The following is a 22,817-nucleotide window of genomic DNA, read 5'->3' as shown; positions in this document are numbered from 1 at the left end:
CAGCTTCTCTGGGCAGCTGTGCCAGGGCCTCAACGCACTCTGAATAAAGAATTATTTCTTAATACTTAACCTACGTTTCCTATCTTTTAATTTAAAGCCATTCCACCTTGTCCTATTCACTATCAGATTGCATAAAAACCTCAAAGATGTGGCCACTCTGTTCTGAAATCACCCAGTGTTCTCTCCCAGTCTCTGTTCTATATCCAGCACAGCTAAATGATGAGTTTTAAGCAATGCCACACAAGGAAAGAGTTTCCTCTTACTGTAAGGCACACAAGGCATCGATAAAAATACAAGGTTTTTGATCTCTAGTTTACCAGCTAGAATTAATGAAATATTTGTTTTTGATCTCTAGGGTTTTTTGATCTCTACTTTAGGTTTAAGGTTTTTTTTGATCTCTAGATCACCAGCTAGAGTGAATGAAATTCCACTAGAAAGAAACTTGTGGTGGCACACATGACACGTTGCCATCCTATCTCAACTGACCTGTCTGCTCAGCGTCTTGCTGGCACTCCTCCTCTGTGAAGATATTGAGACGTTAAGCTCATGAGGCACACGTGCATTTCAGAGAAATCATACTGACAGATACTCAAAGAAGTGTATTTAAACCATTTACTCACACAACATTTACTCTCCTTACCTAACTCTTTGCAGACTCAATTTTTATATTAAATCCAAGTGAGCTGTAAGAAGCATCACAGACTGTGCTTTGCATTTGCACCCAAAGGCAAACTGATAACTTGCAGGTACAACTGGGAAGGAGGGGATCTCTGGCAGGCTACAGTGAAACGAAAAATCTTAAGAAAACTTAAGTGATGGCTGGAGCAGGAAATATATAGAAGGAAAAGTATGTATACAAATGATGCGCCCCAAAACTATTTGATCAGTAATTTAATTCTTTTCTAGAATAAAACTCGCTTTTGCTGCTGAGCCTCTGCCAGTGTTTAAAATGGACTCTGTGAGTCTGAAATATTTTTTTTCCCCCTCTTCTTTAGTGGTGCAAATCTGAATAAAGCCACATCTACAGATACAGTGCATCAGCAACACAGTTAAGGTTGGTACACCAAGAGTTTAGAGCAGTAGAGCTACTCTTTGTGAATGCCCATCCAGTGGGCACAGCTCCTTGCTCCCCATTGGCACAAAAGTCATAGAATCATTTGAGTTGGAAGGGACCTTTAAAGGTCACCTAGTCCAACTTCCCTGCAATGAACAGAGACATCTACAGCTAGAAGGACCCATTAGGCTGCATCCTCTACATCAAGAGTTCCTGGCAGCAGCAAAAACAGATGAAAAGCTGCTGCGTGGCCTCTGGATAGTGCCATGGGGAGTTACCTTGGTTGCTCTCCGACTCCATGGTCTGATCCTGTGAGCTCCCATTCCCAACGACAGGCTTTGGGGGTGGCACGCCAGTGGAGGCTGCGTGAGCCAGCTGGGGAAAGGGCCCAGGAAGGTGCGGTGGGGGCGGCTGGCGAGGGTGGTAAGGCACGCCTGGCGGGCACACACGGGATGACAGCTGCTGCATGGCGATCATCTCTGGGCTGTCCATCATGGAATCCCCACCCTGGCACCCTCTTTGAACCTGAGGCGGTCCCCCAAAAAGAGCGGCTGGTGGCTGCGGCATTCTCTGGCTGGTGGTTTTCCCAGGTGGTCTGATATACCCTGAAGGAGGCACCCCGTGAGGTAGAAAGTTTGATTGCTCAGTCCACTGGCTGGGAGGCAGAGGTGGCCGTATGCCCCGGGGTTCCATCATATGGCCGATGGTGCGGGGCTGGAGCGAGGGCGTCGGCCCCATGGGTGCCTTCTCTTCTGGCCCCACTGCACTCTGGCCGCTGGCTCCATGGCTGCCATTCCACAGGGCAGGGTGCCCACGGTTCAGGTACTTGTAGGGCCGGTACATGTGTCCTGGTGGCATCTCGGAACCCTCTGGCGGCCTCACTGGAGGCCCGTTGTGCCTGGGAGGAAGGAATCCCTGCTGGAACTGCGCTGGTGAGTAGACGGCGTCAGGAGGGGGTCCACTCATGCACCCTAGCTGCAAGGCGCTGGGACGGGATCCAAGACCAGCAATGTGGGTCGGCCCAGCACACACCTGCTTCTCGGGAGTGGCCAGCCTGTGCCCTCGGTGCTCGCTCAGTCCCACGGCAGGCTGGGGAAGGAAAGAGAGTGGCTGAGTATCAGTTGGAGGAAGGTGGGTAAGCACCATCACCGGTGTGCTCTGAAGTGAGGCACCAAGGGGAGCAGAGGGGACCTGCAAAGCGCCTTTGTTTTATTATTAGCAAAGCAGACAGCAACGTTTCTAGAAGCTATGGTGGTTTTTTTGTTTGTTTGTTTCCCATTTGTTTGTTTGTTTTTACCTGCATGGCAAAGTGCTGGTGCTGTTGAACCGGGTCTCCAGGATGGGGCTCTGGCACTCTTGGCGAGCCATAGAGTTTCGTTGGATCTGATCCACGTAGGGGTCCAAACGTTCCCGGTATGGCTGGTCTCTGGGGGATGAGGAGGCGTGCAGGAGGGAAAAATAAAACCATTTGTGAAATGTAAAAAGGCAGCAGAACTGCTTCAAGCGTGGAGAAGTCAAGATCTAAAGAACCACACAGAAAAGCAGGTGGACTTTTTGGAGATAGCCTACGGGTTTTTCATGGTTTCTCATGAGATGACACAATTCCCCACTCTCTCTCTCTCACTTGTGTCCCTAGGCTCAAGCTGTGGTACACTCACCCACCTCCCAGCTATTTAGGAGCAAGCAAGAAGTCTGGAGGGGACAGTGTTCCTCTCCTTGGAGCAAACCACAGGAGCATATGAGTAGAATGAAAGAGAATGTGCTGGATTTCTTTCAAAAGAATAGCTGGCTCCAGCTCTCCTACTGGCTTTCACTGTCTGCATCACAAGATCGGCCCTAAAATGCTATTTGATTTCTAGCTAAGAAGCAAGGGGTATCTTGGATCTCAGAGGAGCAGCTGTCACACTGCGCCACAAGACATCACTGTTTAAAAATGAAAAAGACAGTGAAGGATGGGTAAGGAGCAGCCCATAGAACAGGCAGAACAGGTGGTCCTCAGAGAAGAAACGTCAGGCTAAAGGGAGGTCACAGCTACAGCCCAGGGTGGCCTTGTGTGTGGTTTTGTTTACAGCCTTTATGAATACTCAAAGCACGAAATGCAGAAGTACGCAGATGGCACAAAGTTACCAGGCATCTGTAAACAATTGAGACAAAAGAAGGCTGGCTTGCTCAGCATCATAAACTGGAGGTTAAAAGAGGAAACGTGACTACTTTACATGCACATGGGGTACCTCTCCAAAGAGAGAATAGAAGTGGGGGAGCTGAGGCTGACCAAGCATATGTGGGTACTTGCCAACACAGAATGTTACAAGACCACTCCTAACTACTCTGGCAGCAATCTGGAAAAGCCTTCAGTTACTGAAGTAGCTACTCTTCTAGCCTCAACATTCTGTCTTAACAGTAACTATTTTCTGTCCAGTTTCCTCAACCAACTACATGAAGACCTGGTAAGACTGAACTGTTTCAGGTTAAATTTAAGGGCTAAAAAGTTTCAGTTTGAGAAATCACAGCTCTGACCCTCAAATCTCTGGGAAAAGATCCGTGCCACATTCCACAGAGTTTTGTTCTCTTTTCCCTCCCTGCTTCCACAGGCTTGATCGATAAAAAACCACCCCTTACCATCTGGCCAGGATGTGGCACAGGACTGGGCATGCCACCGTACTGCAGCGAGCGGGGGAAACTTCTCCCATTGGAAGGGCCCACTTCTCGAGGAGGCTGCATGGCGTTTCCACTTGGATCCTCTGCAGAGGATGAGGAGAAGGAGGAGGACGAGGAAGATGAGGAAGAAGCAGGAGCCCTAGAAGTAGCACGATACGGTGGAGGTTTCCCTCCATTTTCCAGGCGTTGCTGCCTCTTGCCTGGTCCCTCTGAGTCTCGTGACCGAGTCCAAACACTGCCACCACTGGAGCGGCCAGTCCGCCGGCTCCTCTTCTCCCGCCTCCCGTCTTCTCTGATCCAGAACTCCTCATCCGTGTCTCCATCTTCCCCAGGGAAGTGCTTCATCATTGCTCGGTGGAAACATCTCTCCAAATTGTAAGCCATCTTGGTATATTCTGCCATGAAAAAAATCCAGCCATGTCAGGGACAGAGACTTATAGAGAAGAACTGTTAAGCAATGTCGGACTTCTCTTACTTCCCCTGCCAAATTACCTCCACAAAGTTTTTCGGAGAAAGACTTCTGTTTCTATCTAATTGACTTTAGTTTATGTTCTTAAACTTGATAAGCAGTGCAGCATCAGATTTGTTCAGTAACCCCACCAGAGGACAGGCACACAGGCATGACAAAGTACCACTAGTGGCACGGCTTGCACAGTCAGCATTAACCTAATGTCCCAGAATAGTGCCAAGAATTACATTATGACGGACACCACCTCTGCTTGCAGAGATGTGTGACCTGCACAGTTAGCCAGCAGTGCTGAAAGAAGAAATGTTGACTTCCAAAGCTATCTGATTATCTTTAATGGCGTTTCTTGGACTAGTTCAAATCTCTGCTGTATGCTACAAGACAGAGAAAAATCAGCAAAGACACTTTACCCACGTTCAGCTTTTAAAGCATTTGCTGACCACGACAAAAAAGCTAATACAAATATCAGCGTCATAATTGTGTCATTTCCATGGTACAGTTCTGCTCAGGGGGGCATCTACGTTTCATTGGAATGGATAAGAATAAAAAAAGACATGTGAGAGGTGTCAATGACAAGGGCTTGAAGCAAATAACTTTCCAGTTGTTTCCTTTGAAGTAGCTCAGAAGTTCCTTGGGAAACAGAGCTCTCCCAGTAGCAGTACAGGAATGCTTTTACTCAGGGCCCACAGTGACAAGCTAAAGAGCTCGAACTAGTTCCACTTTGAAGACAGTCTGCAGTGATGACCCACCATATGGGAACTGATTTCTTACCTAAGCAACGTGCAGAATTTTAATTGGCATGGCAATTAAACCCAGGGTTTCCCATTTGTAAACTCATGTTATTCATTCAGTAGCCAAGGAAGCTAAACAAAAAGATACATTTTCCATCCCAAAGGCTCATTTCTCAGATTTCTGCATTACTCTGCAAACATCGAGAACTGACTAGACTCCTCTGCTCTTCAAAGTGCACATTAGATAGCAAGAGACAAAGAAGCACAGAAACATATGCAGGCACACAAAGGAACAACCTTGCAAAATAAATAAATAAATAAATAAATAAAACAGATTTTGTACGTTCCGTCTTCATTATCTACCAACATATGAGTCCCATTGTGCCAGCCCACAAATTAGCATGACAACTGTGCTAAAAACCTGTCTAATCCCCAGGCTTTATTACTCAGGAGCTCCTACTCTTTTCTCCAGACTCTCAAAAATACCCTGGAAGAAAATAGACATAAATCCAGTTCTGGTGAGTAGGGACAGATCAGTACTTGTTTTGACTCAGCACTGCAAAGAGATGAACTTAGCATCTTACTGCTCTTACCACTGCCTTCACCATTGTACTTAAGACAGTTCCTGAACATGGTCTTCATATCGCCCACAAATTCTTCCTTGGTGCAGTACTGACCTCCATTCAACTTCTTCTCCATGCTAGAGATGTCCATGGGGGCCTGAAATGCAACAAAGCTTCCCTTGAGTTACAGTGAGTGCAGTGGGACTTGCAGCGTTACATAAATTACAAGCTTTTTCAGAGAAAAGCATGCAGAGCAGAGACTCTCATCATGCATTTCCTAGACCCAAAGGAGCCCCTGCAATTTGACTTTGAGGATAACACAGCCCACAGAACTTCAAAGCACAAATAAATAATTGCGCTTCAGTCAACAAAGAGCATCAGCCAGGCAAGCTGGATTGTCTTCCCTACCTTAATGATCTGGTAGTAGTTGGGAGCATATGACTCATCGACAGGTTCCAAGAAAGGCCAAGAATCCTTGTGAGCCTTTACCACATCTAGAACTGTTAGTCACAAAAGAGAGGCAATTATTAGACACACATGCCCAGGGGAGTCATTCAAAGAAGAAAAGTGGGACAGGATGACTAACCTTTATACATGGCAGTGAACTCATCATCCAGTTCAAAGCTGTAATTGAAAAAACAACAGTGAATACAGACTTAGGACACACAAGGCATTTCCTTTTACTTCATCTTCCCTTCCACACCACACGCAGTGCCATGATGTTAACAGGCCTCATCACAAACGCTCCTCTAGCATGCAACAAATCCAGATGTTTCTCAGCTTATTCCTTGCCACTCTCCAACCTCATTTCTCCCTCCTCATTGCTGTGAATGATCACACTCCTCCCCTCCCCACAAATGACCCACTGCACAGGTGTACTACATGCACAGCTGCATACTCACAGATCCTTGGCCCTTCGCTCTTCTCTGGTAGGGGAACTGGGATCCAAGTGGGAAAGCTCAGGTGGGAGCTCCTTTCCCTGTGCCAGTAGCCAGGCCCGCTCTTCACGAAGCTTCCTCCTCCTGGCTCGTTCTGCAGCAAGAAGGGAAGATAAGCAAAGAAGCCATTCAGCACTACTTGCCAACAGAGTTTTGCAGGGAAAACTCAGGCAGCTCCTGTGACTTTCAAGAGCTCCACTGAAATGTTTTTCAGTAAAAACAGCAAAGAAGCCGAGGAACTGATAGAATACCATGCACCACAAACACATCTCTTCAGTTTTTGTTGACTATACCATCAAAAATTTTGGCATGATATGTGATGCAGATACTCTCCTAGCCAACCTCCAGAAAAGTTCCTGAAGACAGCGTGCTACAAAGAGAGAAGTTCAAAGCACAGACTGAGGCACAGATCAGTTCAATGGAAAGAGTTGGCTTGTTAAGCTACCATCCTACAGCTGTTCACTGCTACTCCCATGCAGTCAAGAAGGAGCAATTATTCCTCAGCCACATGAACTCAAGGCAGCTGGTTTTGCACTGAGGTTGATGAAGAGCAGTGCTGAAGGATGAATGAAGTTCTCCCATCTGGGTAGCAATGAGTAGCGGGCGTCAATAATATTTTCCATCACCAGAGATAGCTTTGGGAAGATTGTTCAGGAGGGCCTTCACAGCCTGGGCAAGTAAACCAAACCTATCTCAGTGGCCTTCCAGCATGGTGGTTTAAGAGGTGAAAGACAGGAAGAAGCAATCCTAGTAATATAACCTGTGGTTTGCAACCAGACAGCTGGCTAACAGACTGTTTCATAATATATAGTTTATGGACTCTTATGAGCCTCATTTCCTTTTTGTTAAAGCAAATCTGAATTCATTTGACTTGCTAAACACCTGCAATTGTATCAACCTTCTGCTTAAGCAGAACTTTCTGCAAAAATATTCAAGGAGAGATGATAAAGAAAAAAACACTCCGGAAAACAGGCCACAGCTGGGGTACCTGGTCTGGTGGAAGGGTATAAATATTCTCTCTTACTCTGCCAAAAGAAAGCTTGAGATGGAGAGCAGGCAGACAAGAAAACTAGAAGTGGGCATCTCCAGAATAGCTCTATCTGTATGCCCTTAAAGTCTTTACTCTGACATTAGAATCACCACTTCCATAGGCATTCTGTTGCTAAATAAAGGTTTACGTGTTTTTCCTGTAGATACTGAGGAAAACGTCCTTTTCCCTGAAAAGAAGTTGACAGTCATAGCTTGTGCTCCATCAAAAAAAAAAAAAAAAAGCAATGGATTCCTCTATTGGGAAGAAACCAGAGATGTCACAGTAACACACTGACATGACCACCATTAGCATCACTGCAAGTCATAGCTTCACTTGAGGAACAAGTCCCTCATCTTAATGCATATTCTGACAAGATAACAGTTGTTCAGAAATAGCTACAAGGGAGATACTTACAGAGAAATCCACAACCAGATATATCAAAGACTGGTTAAAAAAAAAAAGTCCACATTTCCCATAACCAGACTGTGGGTTGCTCTGAAGATGAAAGGACAGGACTTGCATCTAAGATGTCCTACAGAATCTATCAGCATATTTTATACTAAGTAATGAGAAGAAATCCAACATCAAACTACAGTTAGCAGAGATTAGCACAGTCAAGCACAGTTCAGTACTGCATGCTTCTTTGGTAAAACTAATATCACTTAGATGACATTACTATGGATGCCAAAGTGAACAAGCTGAGAAATATGTATGGCAATGACCTGGGTAGTAAAAGGAGAATTTAATGGCAACAGCAGCCAAGAGGTAAGGTCACGTAGATTTTAGAAATCCATCAGTGCCCCAATACAATAAACTTGACAGGAATTGGTATGTGCTATTCTACTACAGTTCAGGCTCCTGTACCACAGGAAGATTACACAGCGTGTTAAAGGTACAGCTCACCATCATGCTGTAGTAATGGGTTGAGATCTACTCATCAAGTATCAAAAGCTAAATAATGCCCTAAAAAGCACCTCAGACAGCTAGGAAGTCATGTATGTGAGAGGTAATGTTTGAGCAGCATCTAGGAAGAGAACTGGAAAACTCTAACATTCTGTTCTGGTAGAAATCTAGAAAACTGCTTTAACTCAAAGTCAGGAAAGTCCAGATGGGCCCAGCAGGAGGGTCACTAAATGGGGTGTGCGTTGGAGTAAAGGGAAATGAAATCCCATACAAAAAAGAGGAAAGTCATCTGAAAACAGGCACAGAGTCCAAAAACAAGAGCCAGGTGAAGTGCTGATGAAGTCTCAAAGAGCACAGACATTCCATTCTCTGTTTCATATCACCCCTCTACAGAAGATCTTGCAAAATCGCTTGGGATTTAACAAAAGAAGGCAAAACACAATAAAATCTTTGTTACTCTCAGTCAGGGGATGTCCAGTTTTAAAAAGTCTGAGCCAAGCGAAACAAATGACTTCATTTTCAAATGACTTTCTGTTCATCATAAGAACTACCACAGTGCTATGCTAATGGAGGGTGTGCTCGACAACAAGGAAAGATGGTTAAGAAGCCAAAGTTTTTCCTGGAAAGCTGCCGTTTCTAGGGATGAAAAATACTAAAGTGATTTAAGTGAACAAATGATTTAAATAATCTTTCCAAACAACTTTTGCATCACTTTAAAAGTGGACTTCTCTTGACTTAGCCTAAACTGACTGGGGAATAAGTTTGAACTAAACTGAAAGAAACTGCTCAAACCAAAATAAAAGCATGCCGGTCAAGGAAAGCACTAATGCATACAAAATGGCTTAAAACAATTTACTGACCACCCCCACGCCAGTTTTTTGACTGGCTCTGGTACATTCACATCAGATGACATAGTGGTTGCGTTTACCCAAAAACTGACACAGCTTATAAGAAAACAAGCCCAACTCTGAATATTACATTTGTCTTTGCAGGTCTTCAGGCTCTTCAAGATTAATTTTGTCTATACAGGTAAAGAATTAAAGCACAAAGAATATGCAATATGCCAAGGTGAAACAGATGTCTGTGGCAGATCTGGAAGCTGGATGACTCTGAATTTAAAGCACCAGATTAGTCAGGACTGGCAACCAGAAATATACGAAGGCCAAGTAAGTAATTGGATTCTCAAAGGGTTAGAAAGTAAGCAGGTAAAAGAAGCTATTCTTAGATAACATCTGGTCTGCTACCAAACATCTGGTAGCAAACTGTTTCATCTTGGAAAGTTTATGGGGTTTGCATGAACTTTTTTTTCTCCTCCTCTTCTGATTCTTTATCAACTTAAAGATTCACAATACTGATACTGTCATGCAGCGTGAGAACAGTTTTATGAAGATGTTGTGTTTCCCTAGAGCTTCAACAGCCCAGCCAGTCGCTGTGGCAGAGCAGGAAAAAACTGAAGTTGTCACTTGCCAGTGCTCGGTTTAGCCTGGTCCTCTCACCTTAAGTTCTCTAGCTGATGAGGTCAGCAGCAATATGAAACTACTATTCTTGCTACTCCCATGTCATCCCCTTCCCTTTCCCCCTGAAAGGAGTCCTTTCATCATGCAGCAGACCAAAAGGACAAGCGGCTGTTCAGCAAGAGTAAAGTCAGCTAATCCAGCACACAGAGAAATACATGAGGACCACAGCAGGAAGATGGAAGGAGGAAGGAAGCAGAGGAACAATAATATGAATGGTGGGAGAAAATGAGTATAACTCAAAGGTAGAAGACAAAACTGAAGGGCACATAAGATAACAGTCATCAACACAGAGATGGAGGACAAAGCAAAAAGAAACTACTGTCAGACCAATTTATCTGAGCCAAGTCCAAGAAAAGATATCCCTATTAGCATGCCTGGCAGGGGAGGAATGCAAATGGTAGAACTTAATTCAAGGCTTGGTCTCAGCTCTGCTTCACACTGATTGCACTTACCTTCCACTGCTTTGACCTTCTCCTCCATCTCTCTCTTTCTCTCCTCCTTTAGCAGCTGCTCCTGCTCCCTTTTCTGCACTGCTATAAGGATTTGGCGCTCCTCTTCTTCCTCTCTGCGCCTCTGCTTCTCCACTGAATTGAGCACATTTGGGTTTACCTGTCACAGAACAGTGCACAACAAAAATGTAATGCATTGGCTTATTCAAGTCTGAGCAGAGGCAGGTTTACTTTGAGCAAGTACTAGGCACAATGAACAGCTGGAACAACAACAACAAAAAGGTCTGTATATATTTCAGACAAAAAGCAACATGTAAAGGAAAGTTACTTGTCAAGCAATGAAACCCTACTGACCCAAGGAGAAAGGAAGGAGAAGTAATTGGTTAGACAAACTGCTGCTGCATCAGAGATGTATCATTCGGATTTCGCTTCTGGGCAAAGGATCCTGGCTGTTGATATCTCTATGGAACACCTACTCTTTCCATTAACTGAGTCTTGAGCTGCAAGAACGAGCAGAAAAAACTACTCTGCTGAACCTGGCTCTATCATAAAATACACAGTATTTGGGGCAGAAAAAGAGACCAGTTTGGCCTTACATCAAGTTATTCTTTGTGTTTCAAACTGTATTGCTGTATGCTAATCCCCCCTAAACTAGCTCTTGCTCATTTATTTGGGCAGTTTTTTTTTCTATTGAGTCCCCTGGCCAGCATTCTCATTCTAGTATGCCTGGTTCTTTATTGCCCTACTTCCTTACCTCCTCATGCCCAGCAGGCTGTAAGGCTGTGTTTGATCCCACTTAAGACTGCACACTTCCCAGACCAGGAATTGCCTGCTCCTATTTCTCCAATAAAGTGTGAAGTACGTATGCCACAGTGTGGAATAACCTTTATTGGTTTAATTTAATTAAATGACAAATGAATCAGTCAACCACTCTTTGACTTATGCAAGATCAAGGTACATGTGCCTGATCAGCATGGAATGTCAACTAGAAAAGAACAACATGCATACAGTTTTGTTCACCTTCATTTTCAGTGACTAACCAGCAACTATCACTTAAGCAGAAGGCATTTCCTGAGGATTAGCAATCAGCTGGAGTTCCCTGGCTGGTGCTCAGACATCAACCTCCCTAGGCCTATTATAATCCCCAGAAAAAAAACCTGGCACCATGGTTACTATTTTGTACTTGTTTCATTATCTAGAAGGGAAACCTCAATGTGTCTTGGTAAATGCCTAGTCTGGTTTTACCATACATTCATTCCCTTTCTACCTCTTCTTCTCCTACAGACTGCTACCCTACAGTGTCCCCCTGTAGATCTCCACAATGAGCATCACATGTTATCTCCATGTCTCCAGTAGAAATACATCAAGAGAATTATGCTTCTACCACCAGCAGCTACAAAAAGAAGCATCCAGTATGAATTCTTCACAATATCAGGACCTTAGCCTGCATTTAGGGGCAGACTGGACAGCACAAACACCTGGTCTGTGCTGATCTTTTTAGGCAAAACTCACAGCAGGATCTCACCACCAGGGAACTCAGCCTAGGTTCTTCTCCTTTTTAGATTTTGCCAGCTATTAGCAATTAACGCTTGCACAAATTTCCTAGGGAAACTGTTCTGTGAACCCATGCTTGTTTAGGTTAGCCATGTTCTCCTCACTTTCAGTCCAAAGTTATTTTTTCATACTCTCATTCCATCCAATTATGCCTAATTACGCTCCTCAGTGTTGGCATAAACGTTCCTCTTCTTCAGCCACATTCCAGTGTTTATGGGCTTCCTCAAGCACATGCACAAAACCTCTGTGTTTCTGTACCTAGATTAAATGTTTCTGCATAAAGCAATCCTTCCAGCTCCCTGATCATTCCTGTTGTATTTCTCAGATGCTTTCACCTACCGATCAATACGTGAACACCAGGATGCCCAGTACTGACACTGGTACATCAACTACAAGAGATTAAGAAGTTACAGAATTAGGTTCTACATTTTCACTTTCTGTTATTTTCACCTCTTTCTCAACCATTCCACTATCCTACTCTCTACTCATACACTGCACATATTTTTTTGGCTGATCTTGATGGTCTTGAAACAGTTTTCTTCTAAATTTCTTGTCCAATCCTTAAATTATAACAGAAACAAAAACAAAACAAACAAACAAAAAAACCACCCAAAAACAACAACAAAAAAAAACCCCTTTGTGTTCTGCAGCCATTAGGAAGAGAAAGAGGAGAGCAGAAACCAGCCACCAGAAGTCAGCACAGTAAGGATTTAATTGAGGATGTGACCATCAGCCTTTAGGTTCTCTAGCCAGTAGACCTAAGCCAGCCTGGCATGCCACACTGATTTGAGCAGGTGGTGCACAGGTGACCTCCTCTTAGATTCATACAGCATCCATCATTCAATACCTACAGAAACATGAACACAACATCCAAGTAGCAGTGGTGAAACCAGAACCCCTCTAAAGCCTGCTGGGTGCACTGAGCACTCTGAGCTGTAATGGCGCAATACAGAATCCACACCACATTCCAGATCAACCCACCACAAATGTGGCATTCACACAGCAGGGGGACAATTTCAGGCAAAGTAGATAGTGCCATCCTAACAGATCTCATAAGAGAAGGGAAAAGCAGGAATGACAAACTCAGTCTAGAAGGCATCTAAGGCTGCAGCAGATGCCCACAGTCACAGCATGTGCTCCCCTGTAGATCTTGCAATAGTAGGGCAGAAGTGGCAATGTTGGGATGGGCTCTTTGAGACACTGTAGATGCAGAAATAGCTTGATTTCCAGAGGGACCTACTGCCTGCTGCCCCACTTACACCCACTGGAGCTGAAAGAGTTCATATCTCAGAGTTTAAAAAAAAAAAAAAAATTAGACAGGAGGTCCCAAACTCATACTAGATGTGATAGACCTACTGGCAAGACAATCACAAAAATTAACACAAGTTAAACTTTCTTCTTGAAAGAAAAGGTGGAAAAGAGCATTTCTCTGGCTTCATGCTCATGTGAAAACAAGCCACACATCTGTGGCCATGGCATCACCACCTCCTTCCCTCCACCAGAGAGCACTCCAGGACACATCATTGCTGCCTCCCCCAGACCCCAAAAGGGCAAGTTTTCTATCTTTTCCTTTGCTTTCAGACAGCAGATATCAGACTTCAGGAGGAACGAGAGGCACAGATGCCCCCAGCCCCTTGCCCTTCAAACCCTCTCTGCTCCAATTTCTGCAGCACTGCCCTAATGAGGGTGCTGCTCAGGCAGCTCTTTAATGAGGAGCTAATCTGAACCACCTGTTGAGAAACCCCCGCAGGATTAGGAGCAGTTGTATCTTGGACAAACGTGGCATCCACCTCGTGGAGCTGGGAGGAGGGGGTTACCCCCACAAGGGACCCGGGTTTTTCTCCTCAAAGTTTGCCTGCTGCCCACCCCTTGCTCAGCCAGCAAGCCATCAGACATGCTGGCACCTTCTCTCGCTCCCTGCAGCACACACAACTGCCACATCCCTCGCCGTCTGGAGATTCCCCACCCTGGTGCTGCCTGGCTCCCTGCTCCCCAGCACGGCAGGAGCTGGGAGGGCCCCCCCCCCCATCGGAAAACGTTTCACTGGCCCACAGGCGGCAATTAACAACCCTCTGCAGCCGCAGACCTGGAGCACCTGCGGTACTGATTAGCATCATTCAGGCTCCATGTGTTTCCCACTCCCCTTCTCCACTGGGATTTCTGCTGCCTGTGAACAAACACGTGGCCCTGCGTTTCCTGGATCGGGGGCTTTGCAGAGAGCAATGCTGGCCCCAAACTGACCATCACCAGGGTCTTATTTTCCCCTCTGCAGGCTTTCATCTGCAGCACGATGAGAGGCTCTTCCTTCCTTTATGTATTCTAAGTAATCATATTTATTGTGGGGAGCTGTACTTTCTCCTTTGTTTTGCAGGAAACACTGACACACGTGGAATATTCCCTGCCATTCAATTTCCCAGCATTTGATAGCATTCTGGGACAAAACACCAGATAACTGTGCTTTCATTACATCTGCAGTGAGGGATTATGCCACAGCCTGATAGAACCAAGCCACTTTTTTCCTCCGAAGCTAATCCTGTGTTGCTTGACCGATTTCTCTGGGCAGCAGTTGCCAGTTCAAAGACCCCCCCATCTCTGCCGTACCGTGCCCCTGGCTGTGCCAACGTGACTGTTGGGGGCTGCATGGTGAACTGAATTGGAAAACTGATCTACGTTAAAAATAACCCCAACCAAAGAAAAAGGTTATATTTAACTCCAGTCGTTTTCCTGGGTCTGGTTCACTGCACAGACACACAAGCAGCAGTGCTGTGCCATCAATGGGGTGGAGGAGATGAGGGTGAGGAGGCACGGAAAGAGCTGCTTGAGCTGGTCTGACAAGCGTTTCTTTAAGCAGCCTAAATTGTGATTTTTGTTTCCATCTGATTCCCTCTAGTTCAGCTCTGTGCTGCATCGAGTCCTTCTCTCTCTCCGCACTATCTACACCCTCATGTGTTTGCAGCCTCACGTTTTTCCCTTGGCTGAATTTCTGTCATTTCCCTTTGTAAGCCAGTTCTTCCAGCCCTCTCATCCTTCTTCAACTTTTCTTTGAACTGCCTCGAATGTGCCAGCACTTTCATTGAAGTGGAATTCCCCAGGCTGAGCGCAGATTTCCATACGCAGCTGCACCAGCGTCTGCAGCAAGGCCGGTTACCTCTGCGATCCAGAGGGCAGCACCTCCCTGCTCGCCATAGAAACCCCGAGTGTCAGCCTGCGTTTGACCGGCATTACCACCCATCTTTCTTTCAGCACGAGCACTTTTCAAACGGCTCCTTCCCACTGAATAGCGATGCTGTGGTTTATTTTTTCCCCCAGGAGGCATCTGCTCTCGCCTCCCTCCGTTGTCCTCCCCCTCGCACCCCCCCTCACCTCCTGCTTGATTGGTTTGATGGGCTGATGGTCAGACATCCACCTGGGAGAAAACTCTGTCCGCTGTAGACGCTTCTCCTGAAACAGGGTTGAGAATTGAGGGAAAGAAAAAGAGAGTGGAGGAAATTAGGGCACATCAGTGACAGTGGCAGGAGAAACTCTGGGGATGAGAAGTGACCATGAAATCCCTGTTAGCTTTACAAAGGTAGCAAACACACTGAACTCAGTCCAAGAGTACCATGCTGACTGCAGAGCCCGTTTTACAAAGCCTTCCAGTTGAAGGATCCCACTTCTCTCCTAACCCATCTGAAAACATTCCTTTAACGGACAGTACCCATCAGAGTCTGAAGGCTCTGACATACTATCTCAAGCAGACTTAAAGAGGACAGCCAAAGCAGCAACTGCCCCTGCAGCAGAGCCAGCAGAGAAACTGCAGTAAAAGTGAAATCAGAGGCAGTTTGCATAGAAAAGCCAGGCAGTAAATCGCAGCAGTTCAAAGCAGACAGATTCCCTGCTAGCAAGAAAGGGACACAGAACACAGCTGAAGACAGTAACCCCTTCAGCCATCCTACCAATGCTGATGTGCAATCATGAATCGGATCTCTAGCCCTACCACTTCATCAGGGAGAGTCTTTCTCCCTGTAAGTAAGCTAGACAGCCCCTATATCCGGAGCGTTTGCAGGCTGGAGGTGGGAGCAGGATGGGGTGATGTCTGCACAGTCAGCTCTCCTTCTGTCAGCAAATGTCCGTGCTCTTGGAAGTGGTCAGACAGAGGTAAACAGGATGTTATGCCTCCTCACCTTCTGTGCAATCATGTTGCAGATCTCTGGCAGGAAGTCTTCACTCAAGAGTTTGTAGAGCTGCCGCTCTCTAAGGGAAGTCCTCTCTCTGAAGCTCTCAGTGACCTGCCTCCATTCCTCTTCCGTCTGGCACAGCAGCCACCATGTCCCACGGCCTGGCCCTTGGGACCCTTCAACAACATGCAAGAATGTTATCTCCACAGCAGTTATGACTAAGAACTTTTATTCCTTCTCTTCTCCTGCCCTCAGGGCTTGGGAAGAGCAAAAGACACTGTTCAGGGTCACTGCTATGGGAAACATGCTCTAGCAGGGTATGCACCATCAGTGAGCACAAAATATCATTGCTGTAGACCCAAAACTCTTGACACACTGGAAATACTGTTGCCTCCCCTAGTGACACTGCAAGTGATGCCAAGACAGGGGAATGACATAGGTGAAGAAGTACTGGTAGCGTGGCACCCTTCAGTTCCAGTTCTGACATACCAGAGGACAGGATTTAATTTGCTTCTGGTAACGGAGGCTGTCAGCCAGAGCAGGACACAGAGTAATGCAAATGCTTGATTTAGTCTGGCAGCAGAATAAAAACACTGGAAATGAATGTTATTTGAAATAAGCCAACTTTTTTTTTTTTTTTAGTGCTGCAAACCTTTGCTGCGGTGAATGAAACCTCCCGTTCTACCCAAATGAAACATTTTGTTTGCAGGCACTTGAAAGAACTGAAGAGGAAGTGAAGGACGGGCTTCATCGGGCTGCCAGATGAGGGGGAAGTTGCAGAAGTTCACATCCCATCCCTGCTTGATCCAGAGTCAGATCTGAAGCAGATCTCCCACTGCTCTGAAGCATGTCCCAACTACCAAGACATTCGGGACCGTTCTGCTTTGTGTGAAACATTTGAATATTAATGGTGAAGGAAAGGCTCTCACACAGTGGTTGGAACACCCACCTGGAAAGAGGCAACGCGCTTCCTGCTGCACAAATGTTTACTCAGAGCAGAGAAGCCTCCTGGGTTGCAACTTGCATGTTTTTGCCCAAGGACGCTCTCTAGGCAGAGAGTTGGTGGACTGCTTTTGGGGGGGGAAGACACTGGCTCAAATCCTTTTGGGCTGAGGAGCTTTCAAGAAAACCCAGGCTAATGACTGGCTACTCGAAAAAAAGCAACAGTTGCTGCCCCACCAGAAGATGTCATGCAGCTTCTCACTGCATTTTCAAGCAGATCAACAATGAAAAAATAAAAATATGCAAAAACCAGAGCCTCTTTCTCTCTGAACTGACCTTGGTCCCTTTGTGGTTTTGAACTGTCAGCAGCTCCCATATGCAAGCTATCAATCAGGTTGCCCCAGGAAGGCTGGGGAGCTGTAGCCTCTCCCTGATCCCCTGCCCTTGGTCACACACCTCAACTCCATGGCAGCTCCAGGTCACAGGCCAGCACACAGCTGAACTCGCCATCGGCTGCAGCTCACGTTCATGTAACTGGGATGGCAAAGCAGCAACTTCACACTACTTTCCGTCACCCTGGCTTTGTGATGCTGTTTCCTTGGGCCAAAGGAGACAGAGGAGGACCGAAGACTGTGATACCTCAAGCTATTGCAGCCAGTCCTACTGGGGGCTTACCTGTGTGGTGCCCCCAAGTCTGCCCCCTCTACTTCCCTTCCCTTGCCAGCTGTCTGTGGCTGACTGGCTTCAAAAGCAGCCAGTACCAATGCACTGCTTTGTGCCACTAGAAGATTATTCCACAGCTAAAGTGGCTGAATTTGCCAGAAAACAATGATCTGATAAACCCACAGCGTCTCATGCATGTAGCTTCAGCTCTGCCTCTCAACTCCAGAGCAGCAGCCAGGAAATCTGAGCACAAAAGCAGAAGGGAATGAGGCACAGTAAGACAATGCCACAGTTGCCTTTTATTGTGGTGGAATAGGCAGGCTGAGCCTGTGAGTTATGTGGAAGCCTAGGGATTCTCATGTATGACAAATGAGCCCAGACTCCCTCAGACTCAGTTGCACATTATGTTGCCAACTCTCTTTTTCTGCTTGCCTCATTAACCCTTAGGTAGGTATCTCCTCGTCAGCTCTTAAGAGCACTGAGCTCAGACACCAACAGACAACAGGAGGAAGAAGTGAGGAGAATCAGGGATGTTCTCCCCTGTCTTGGCATCACTGACCTCGCTCTCTTCCCAGTCCATGCATGTGGCATGAAAGAAAAAATGTGCTTCCCACAAACAGGGGCTTGTGTTCAGCTTACCCCCAGAGAGGCAAAGGGCCATTCACAGCCTGTTTCCATCAACTTGAGTGAGAAGGTGGGCCCCTAAGGCCTCATGTAACCCAACAAGTTACATCTCTTCATCCCAAACTAATCTACGATAAGATAGGAAGCAGTCAGGTGCCCAGGCTCCCAGCTGCAAGGCAGCCTGTAACGCTAACCCTCCTTCCAGACTTAGTCAGACCACTGACAGACAGACTTTCTCTTTCCCAAGAAAGGCATCTCCCCAGGCTTTGATAATTTAAAAGCTGTGTTAGCTGATCATATCAACCCTGACCCCACAAAAATCTCTTTACCATTTCTTATCTGAGTCTCACGGATTAGCAAGTTTTCTTCTGCCTTCTCCCTACCAAAAAGAAAGAGAAGGAGTTATACAATAAATGCATTACTTCACATCACTGAAACGCTATTTCTGAAGAGAAGAATGAGGTTGCAGCAATGATTCAACGGAGAGCAAAACCATGGAAAAAAACCTACTTGCTCTAAATATATATTTTTATGGACACACACATACATATCTACACATATATACATTTATCATAGCTTTGAAAAATTTGAAGAAGTGAGGGATGAAGGGCAAGGGCAGTATTTCAATATTCAAGGGAAGTACCCCAAAATGTGTACGGACTCAAGTGGCTAAGATTTTGGCTTCAAGCACTGCGCAGTGAGTGAATCTTTATCAAGAGCATATCCCCTAACACTGCACAGAAGAACTGCATTAGAAGTGAGGCAGCTGGAAGAGTGATACCCAGTGTTTTACCAAGCTTGGCTTCCAGCTCAGTCAGAATTTTCTTTGGAAAGTGATCAAAGCATCCACCAAGCCTGAGCTTGCTTCACTTCAGAGATGCACTGAAATTATGGTTGCATGACATATACATACTTACCGGGGGAACCCCAGAAGCACATTATATTATTAATTGCAAGAAGTATCAGAGAGACTTTCCTCTGGGAACACATGCATCCCACATCTATTGCAGGAACCTTTCCATACCTCAGCAAATTTTCCTCCAGTAGTTTTTTCCGCTTTGGGGGTCGCCCTCGTCTCTTGCCTGTTTTCCCAGGAACGTTTGGGGTATTTGTCTGTCCCCCACATCCCCTGCAGAATGGCAAAAACACCATGAAATATCTGCTGAGCACGGGAACTGTGGCTGGCGGGGACAGAGAAAGGCAGGGATATTGGAACAGCTGTGAGGAACCAAAGCAAAGGAGGGATTAAATCAGAGCAGCCACAGGATGGAGAGGGAAAGAAGATGAGGGTTTCCCCCTTGCTGAGAGCTTGCTCTGGGAGCCGCCGGCACGGTGCGGGGCAGCCAGAGAGGAATGTGGTGGGGCGGGCGGCATCGCTCAGCAGCAGGCTCTGCTGGTGCCACAAAGGCTGCAGGCTGGCTCCGGCACATTGTGCCACGCGGGACAGCTCGCAGTCTGCTTGGCAACTTTGTGCTTGCCCCGTGCTGCTGCAACCCTGCATTCCCAGCCACCCCCTCCCGTGACAACAGCAGTCAGGCGGATCCCCCTCCGGCCAGGCTGGCTGCGCTGTTCCCCTCCCACCATGCCCTGGGCATAGGGGCATTTGAACGTCCGTTACCTGTCTGGAGCCAGCTCTCCGTTGGTTTTCGCCTGCACTGGGTCCTCCTTGTACATCCGTGTGCCATAGAAATACCAGTACAGAGCCCCGCTGCTGTCTTCACCCAGCGGCTCCACACGGAGGCTGTCAGCGTCCAAGCCCTGCACCCACGGGGAGCCCCCCGCCAGACGGTGACAAGTTGAAAAGCAGCCACACTGTCACACAAAACATGATGACACCCCTCCGCAAACACCTCCCTCCCTCCCACCATGCCACAACAGCAGTACAGCTGCTCCTCCGGGTCGATCTGGGAAAATGTTACTCCAGGGGGGAAGGAGACGTTCGCTCTCCGTCCAGGGAGGGATTGAGATTGGCATCTCTAATTTGAATGGCCTCTCTCGTTTTAACATTTCATCTCTGGTGCTCCTGACAGCGAAGGTCTAATTAGTGCTGGCGACAGCCATGCACAGCCTTGAGAAGCTCCCTCCCCCTCTTCACCACCCTTCCCCCATCCCCCAATGCACTTCAGTCCTATCCTTTCATCTCACACCATCCCTCAGCAACACAGCCCCAGCTTGCCCAGCCCCGCCACTGCAGTTGGAGCATCTCCAAATTCAGTCATCTCAGAAAGAGTAGCTAATGAAACCAACTTGCTTGGTGACTTTTATGTTACAAGCACATCCCCACAGAGCAAGAGCCTCAGGAGTAGTCCTATGACACTGACTTGGATCCTCTGCAAGGTGAGAGCTGGGGAACAGGATGGGGAACTGCTGACCCATAGCACTTCCACCAAGAGTCTGGCCTCAAAATACCCTTCCCAAGAAGATTCCCTAATCTGGCCCACAGCCAGGCCATTTCCTCTGTCCCCACACTCCCACTGCCCAGCGTACCTTGAGGAGGTCGAAGACATCATCTGCATCAAGCCGGTAGTCACAGAGGCGGTGCAGGATCTCGACTCGGGTGCGCAGCGGTAGCTCCTGGAAGGTGGACTCTCGCAGAGGGTTGGGTTTCCCTTCCTCCAGCTCCCAGCGGTAGTTGATGATGTCCTCCAGGTAGCTGTGAAATGTCTGGGATCTAACCAAGGAAACAAACACCCACACATAATGTAGTTTGCCATGCCAGAAACATCTGGAACAATCAAACAACTCTTCACCTTTCCACTTGCTCGTCACATCTGCCATCGCTAAGCCAAGCTCCTCTCTCTGCCCCTTCAATAGTTTTCTATGCATTGGTTCAGTGGCTTGAAACTTTAGTAGCTGACCATCTCCACCACCACCATTTCCTCTCAGCTTCACCACCGTACACCTCCTATATTCCTGTTTTGGCCCCTCTTCTCCCTTGGACTCCAAGGTGCCTCCTTTTCTTGCCCATCCCTCTTCCAGTTGCTCTGGAGTACACCCACAGGGCCCAGTCAACACACAGGGCCTGTTGTGCAGCAAAGCATACTCGCTTTGGGGTAGAGCGTGCTTTCTGAGTGAGGGTTCAGACCACTGTATTCTCTTCCCTAGTCTGCCAGATGATCAAATCAAACATTTGAGTTCTTCTTAAATACCATCCCTAAAATGATCTTCCTCATTTGCTAGGTGGACTACATTAAATCCCCCTTTCTTTGCCAGCAACTCACCACATAGTCCAAGGAAACGCATTTCTTACCCTTATCTGGTGTTGAGGATAAATGTTCCTATCTGACACAGACTGCTGGTGGAACTTAAAGCTAAAAGAGCTCCTGCCTATATTTTAAGGAGAGCTTATTCTGACTGCTGAAAATTTAAGGGGAGGGTATGAAAAAAATGGCTAGTGAGGCCATGTGCCCCTACATATAAAATTTTCTCAAGATCTATCTATACCAATTTGACACCCGAGTCTTTCCAGTTTTTCTTAGTCTGCAAGCATTGCGCCCTGAGCACAGAGAAAGGGATCTCCCCCTCCCATACCCCGGCCATTCCTGCACACACGGGAAGTCCATATGCCAGCAAGAACACCACTGGGTACACACTCCCACCAGCTCTCAAAAAGGCAGCTCAACTTGATAGGTTTTTGGCACAAACTCATTACTCTATATGATTAATGGAACTGTGCCAGCATTACAGAATTGCATTTGCCCAAGAAATTTCTAACTACTACAAAAGCTATTATTTTTAAGCAACGAGACAGAGGAGCAGGATCCAAGTGAAAGAGTTAGAAGTCAATAAGAAGTTACCTATTAGACAGGGCGACTTAACACACTTGGTAAAGACTGGACTTCTTTACAACAACCATGACGGGACAATGACTGCAAGAACAAGGAAACAGATGCCACACGATTCCACCTGGCAGTGTTTCCCTTCCTCCTCAGATGGAGAGAAGTTGATGTTACCACCCTGCAGATTGCTCCCCACCAGCCTGCCTCTTTCTGACGTCAAATGTTAGCTGACCTCTCAGAGCCAACTCCTTTCACCGGATGAGTTTTATCAGCCTCCTGGTTGTATTTAACAACAGATGCTTGAATATACCCAGATCTAATGCCTTCTGCAGCCTAGAGGTTGTTTCCTCTGCATGACACAAGCAGATCACTGGTCTTTCCAATCTGAGTGTAATTGTTTCGCCCCACTAATATCAGCAGTCAAACATATGCAACTTGAAACAGTTCCCTACATGTACGTTTAGTTAACACAATGAAGAACTGCTCTGTGAAGTGATTTCTGTCTCGAGTACTAATTATAGTATACAAAATACTGAAAGTATGCTTTTTCTCTGAAATACTCAAGCATGATACATCTACCTTAAGTAGCTGTGCATTCCCACAATGTCTTCCTCATTATACTCCAATCCAACTTTCAGCAATGACTTCAACTTGGTAAGAAGTGTGGTACTAGATTCAACTTTATAGCCTTCTTTGTGTTTGAGAGTGCTCTTTGATCACACAAAGTTTGATATATATTTATATATATATATATAAACAACCAAACAACAACAACAACAAAACAAAGAA

General features: G+C 46.4%; 2 protein-coding genes across 4 annotated transcripts in view; one reads left to right on the top strand and one right to left on the bottom strand.

Moving 5' to 3' along the window:
* Window positions 1-419, top strand: part of LOC116216597 — a 4,008-nt gene extending 3,589 nt beyond the window's left edge. Inside the window, exon 3 of the mRNA XM_031553207.1 lies at window positions 403-419. Within this exon, the coding sequence (XP_031409067.1) occupies window positions 403-419 (17 nt within the window). The remainder of the gene's footprint in view (window positions 1-402) is intronic.
* The window catches only part of LOC100547920 (cat eye syndrome critical region protein 2), a 41,321-nt gene continuing 18,554 nt past the window's right edge, over window positions 51-22,817 (bottom strand). The window contains exons 2-15 of one of the 3 annotated variants that reach the window (XM_031555061.1): window positions 20,737-20,920; window positions 19,868-20,007; window positions 19,274-19,378; window positions 18,579-18,628; window positions 16,027-16,196; window positions 15,227-15,304; window positions 10,313-10,469; window positions 6,375-6,504; window positions 6,059-6,096; window positions 5,881-5,972; window positions 5,503-5,629; window positions 3,674-4,107; window positions 2,352-2,480; window positions 58-2,143 (exon numbers count right to left, since the gene is read on the bottom strand). In XM_031555061.1, coding sequence (XP_031410921.1) covers window positions 1,253-2,143; window positions 2,352-2,480; window positions 3,674-4,107; window positions 5,503-5,629; window positions 5,881-5,972; window positions 6,059-6,096; window positions 6,375-6,504; window positions 10,313-10,469; window positions 15,227-15,304; window positions 16,027-16,196; window positions 18,579-18,628; window positions 19,274-19,378; window positions 19,868-19,923 — 2,457 coding nt within the window. In that variant the 5' untranslated portion in view covers window positions 19,924-20,007; window positions 20,737-20,920 and the 3' untranslated portion in view covers window positions 58-1,252. Of the gene's footprint in view, window positions 2,144-2,351; window positions 2,481-3,673; window positions 4,108-5,502; window positions 5,630-5,880; window positions 5,973-6,058; window positions 6,097-6,374; window positions 6,505-10,312; window positions 10,470-13,767; window positions 14,348-15,226; window positions 15,305-16,026; window positions 16,197-18,578; window positions 18,629-19,273; window positions 19,379-19,867; window positions 20,008-20,736; window positions 20,921-22,817 lie in introns of those variants that run through there. The other 2 variants (XM_031555060.1, XM_031555064.1) reach the window with 2 other exon arrangements.

Source organism: Meleagris gallopavo, chromosome 1 (genome assembly GCF_000146605.3).
Source record: "Meleagris gallopavo isolate NT-WF06-2002-E0010 breed Aviagen turkey brand Nicholas breeding stock chromosome 1, Turkey_5.1, whole genome shotgun sequence".
Taxonomy (NCBI): domain Eukaryota; kingdom Metazoa; phylum Chordata; class Aves; order Galliformes; family Phasianidae; genus Meleagris; species Meleagris gallopavo.
This window is presented reverse-complemented; position numbering and strand designations above follow the sequence as displayed.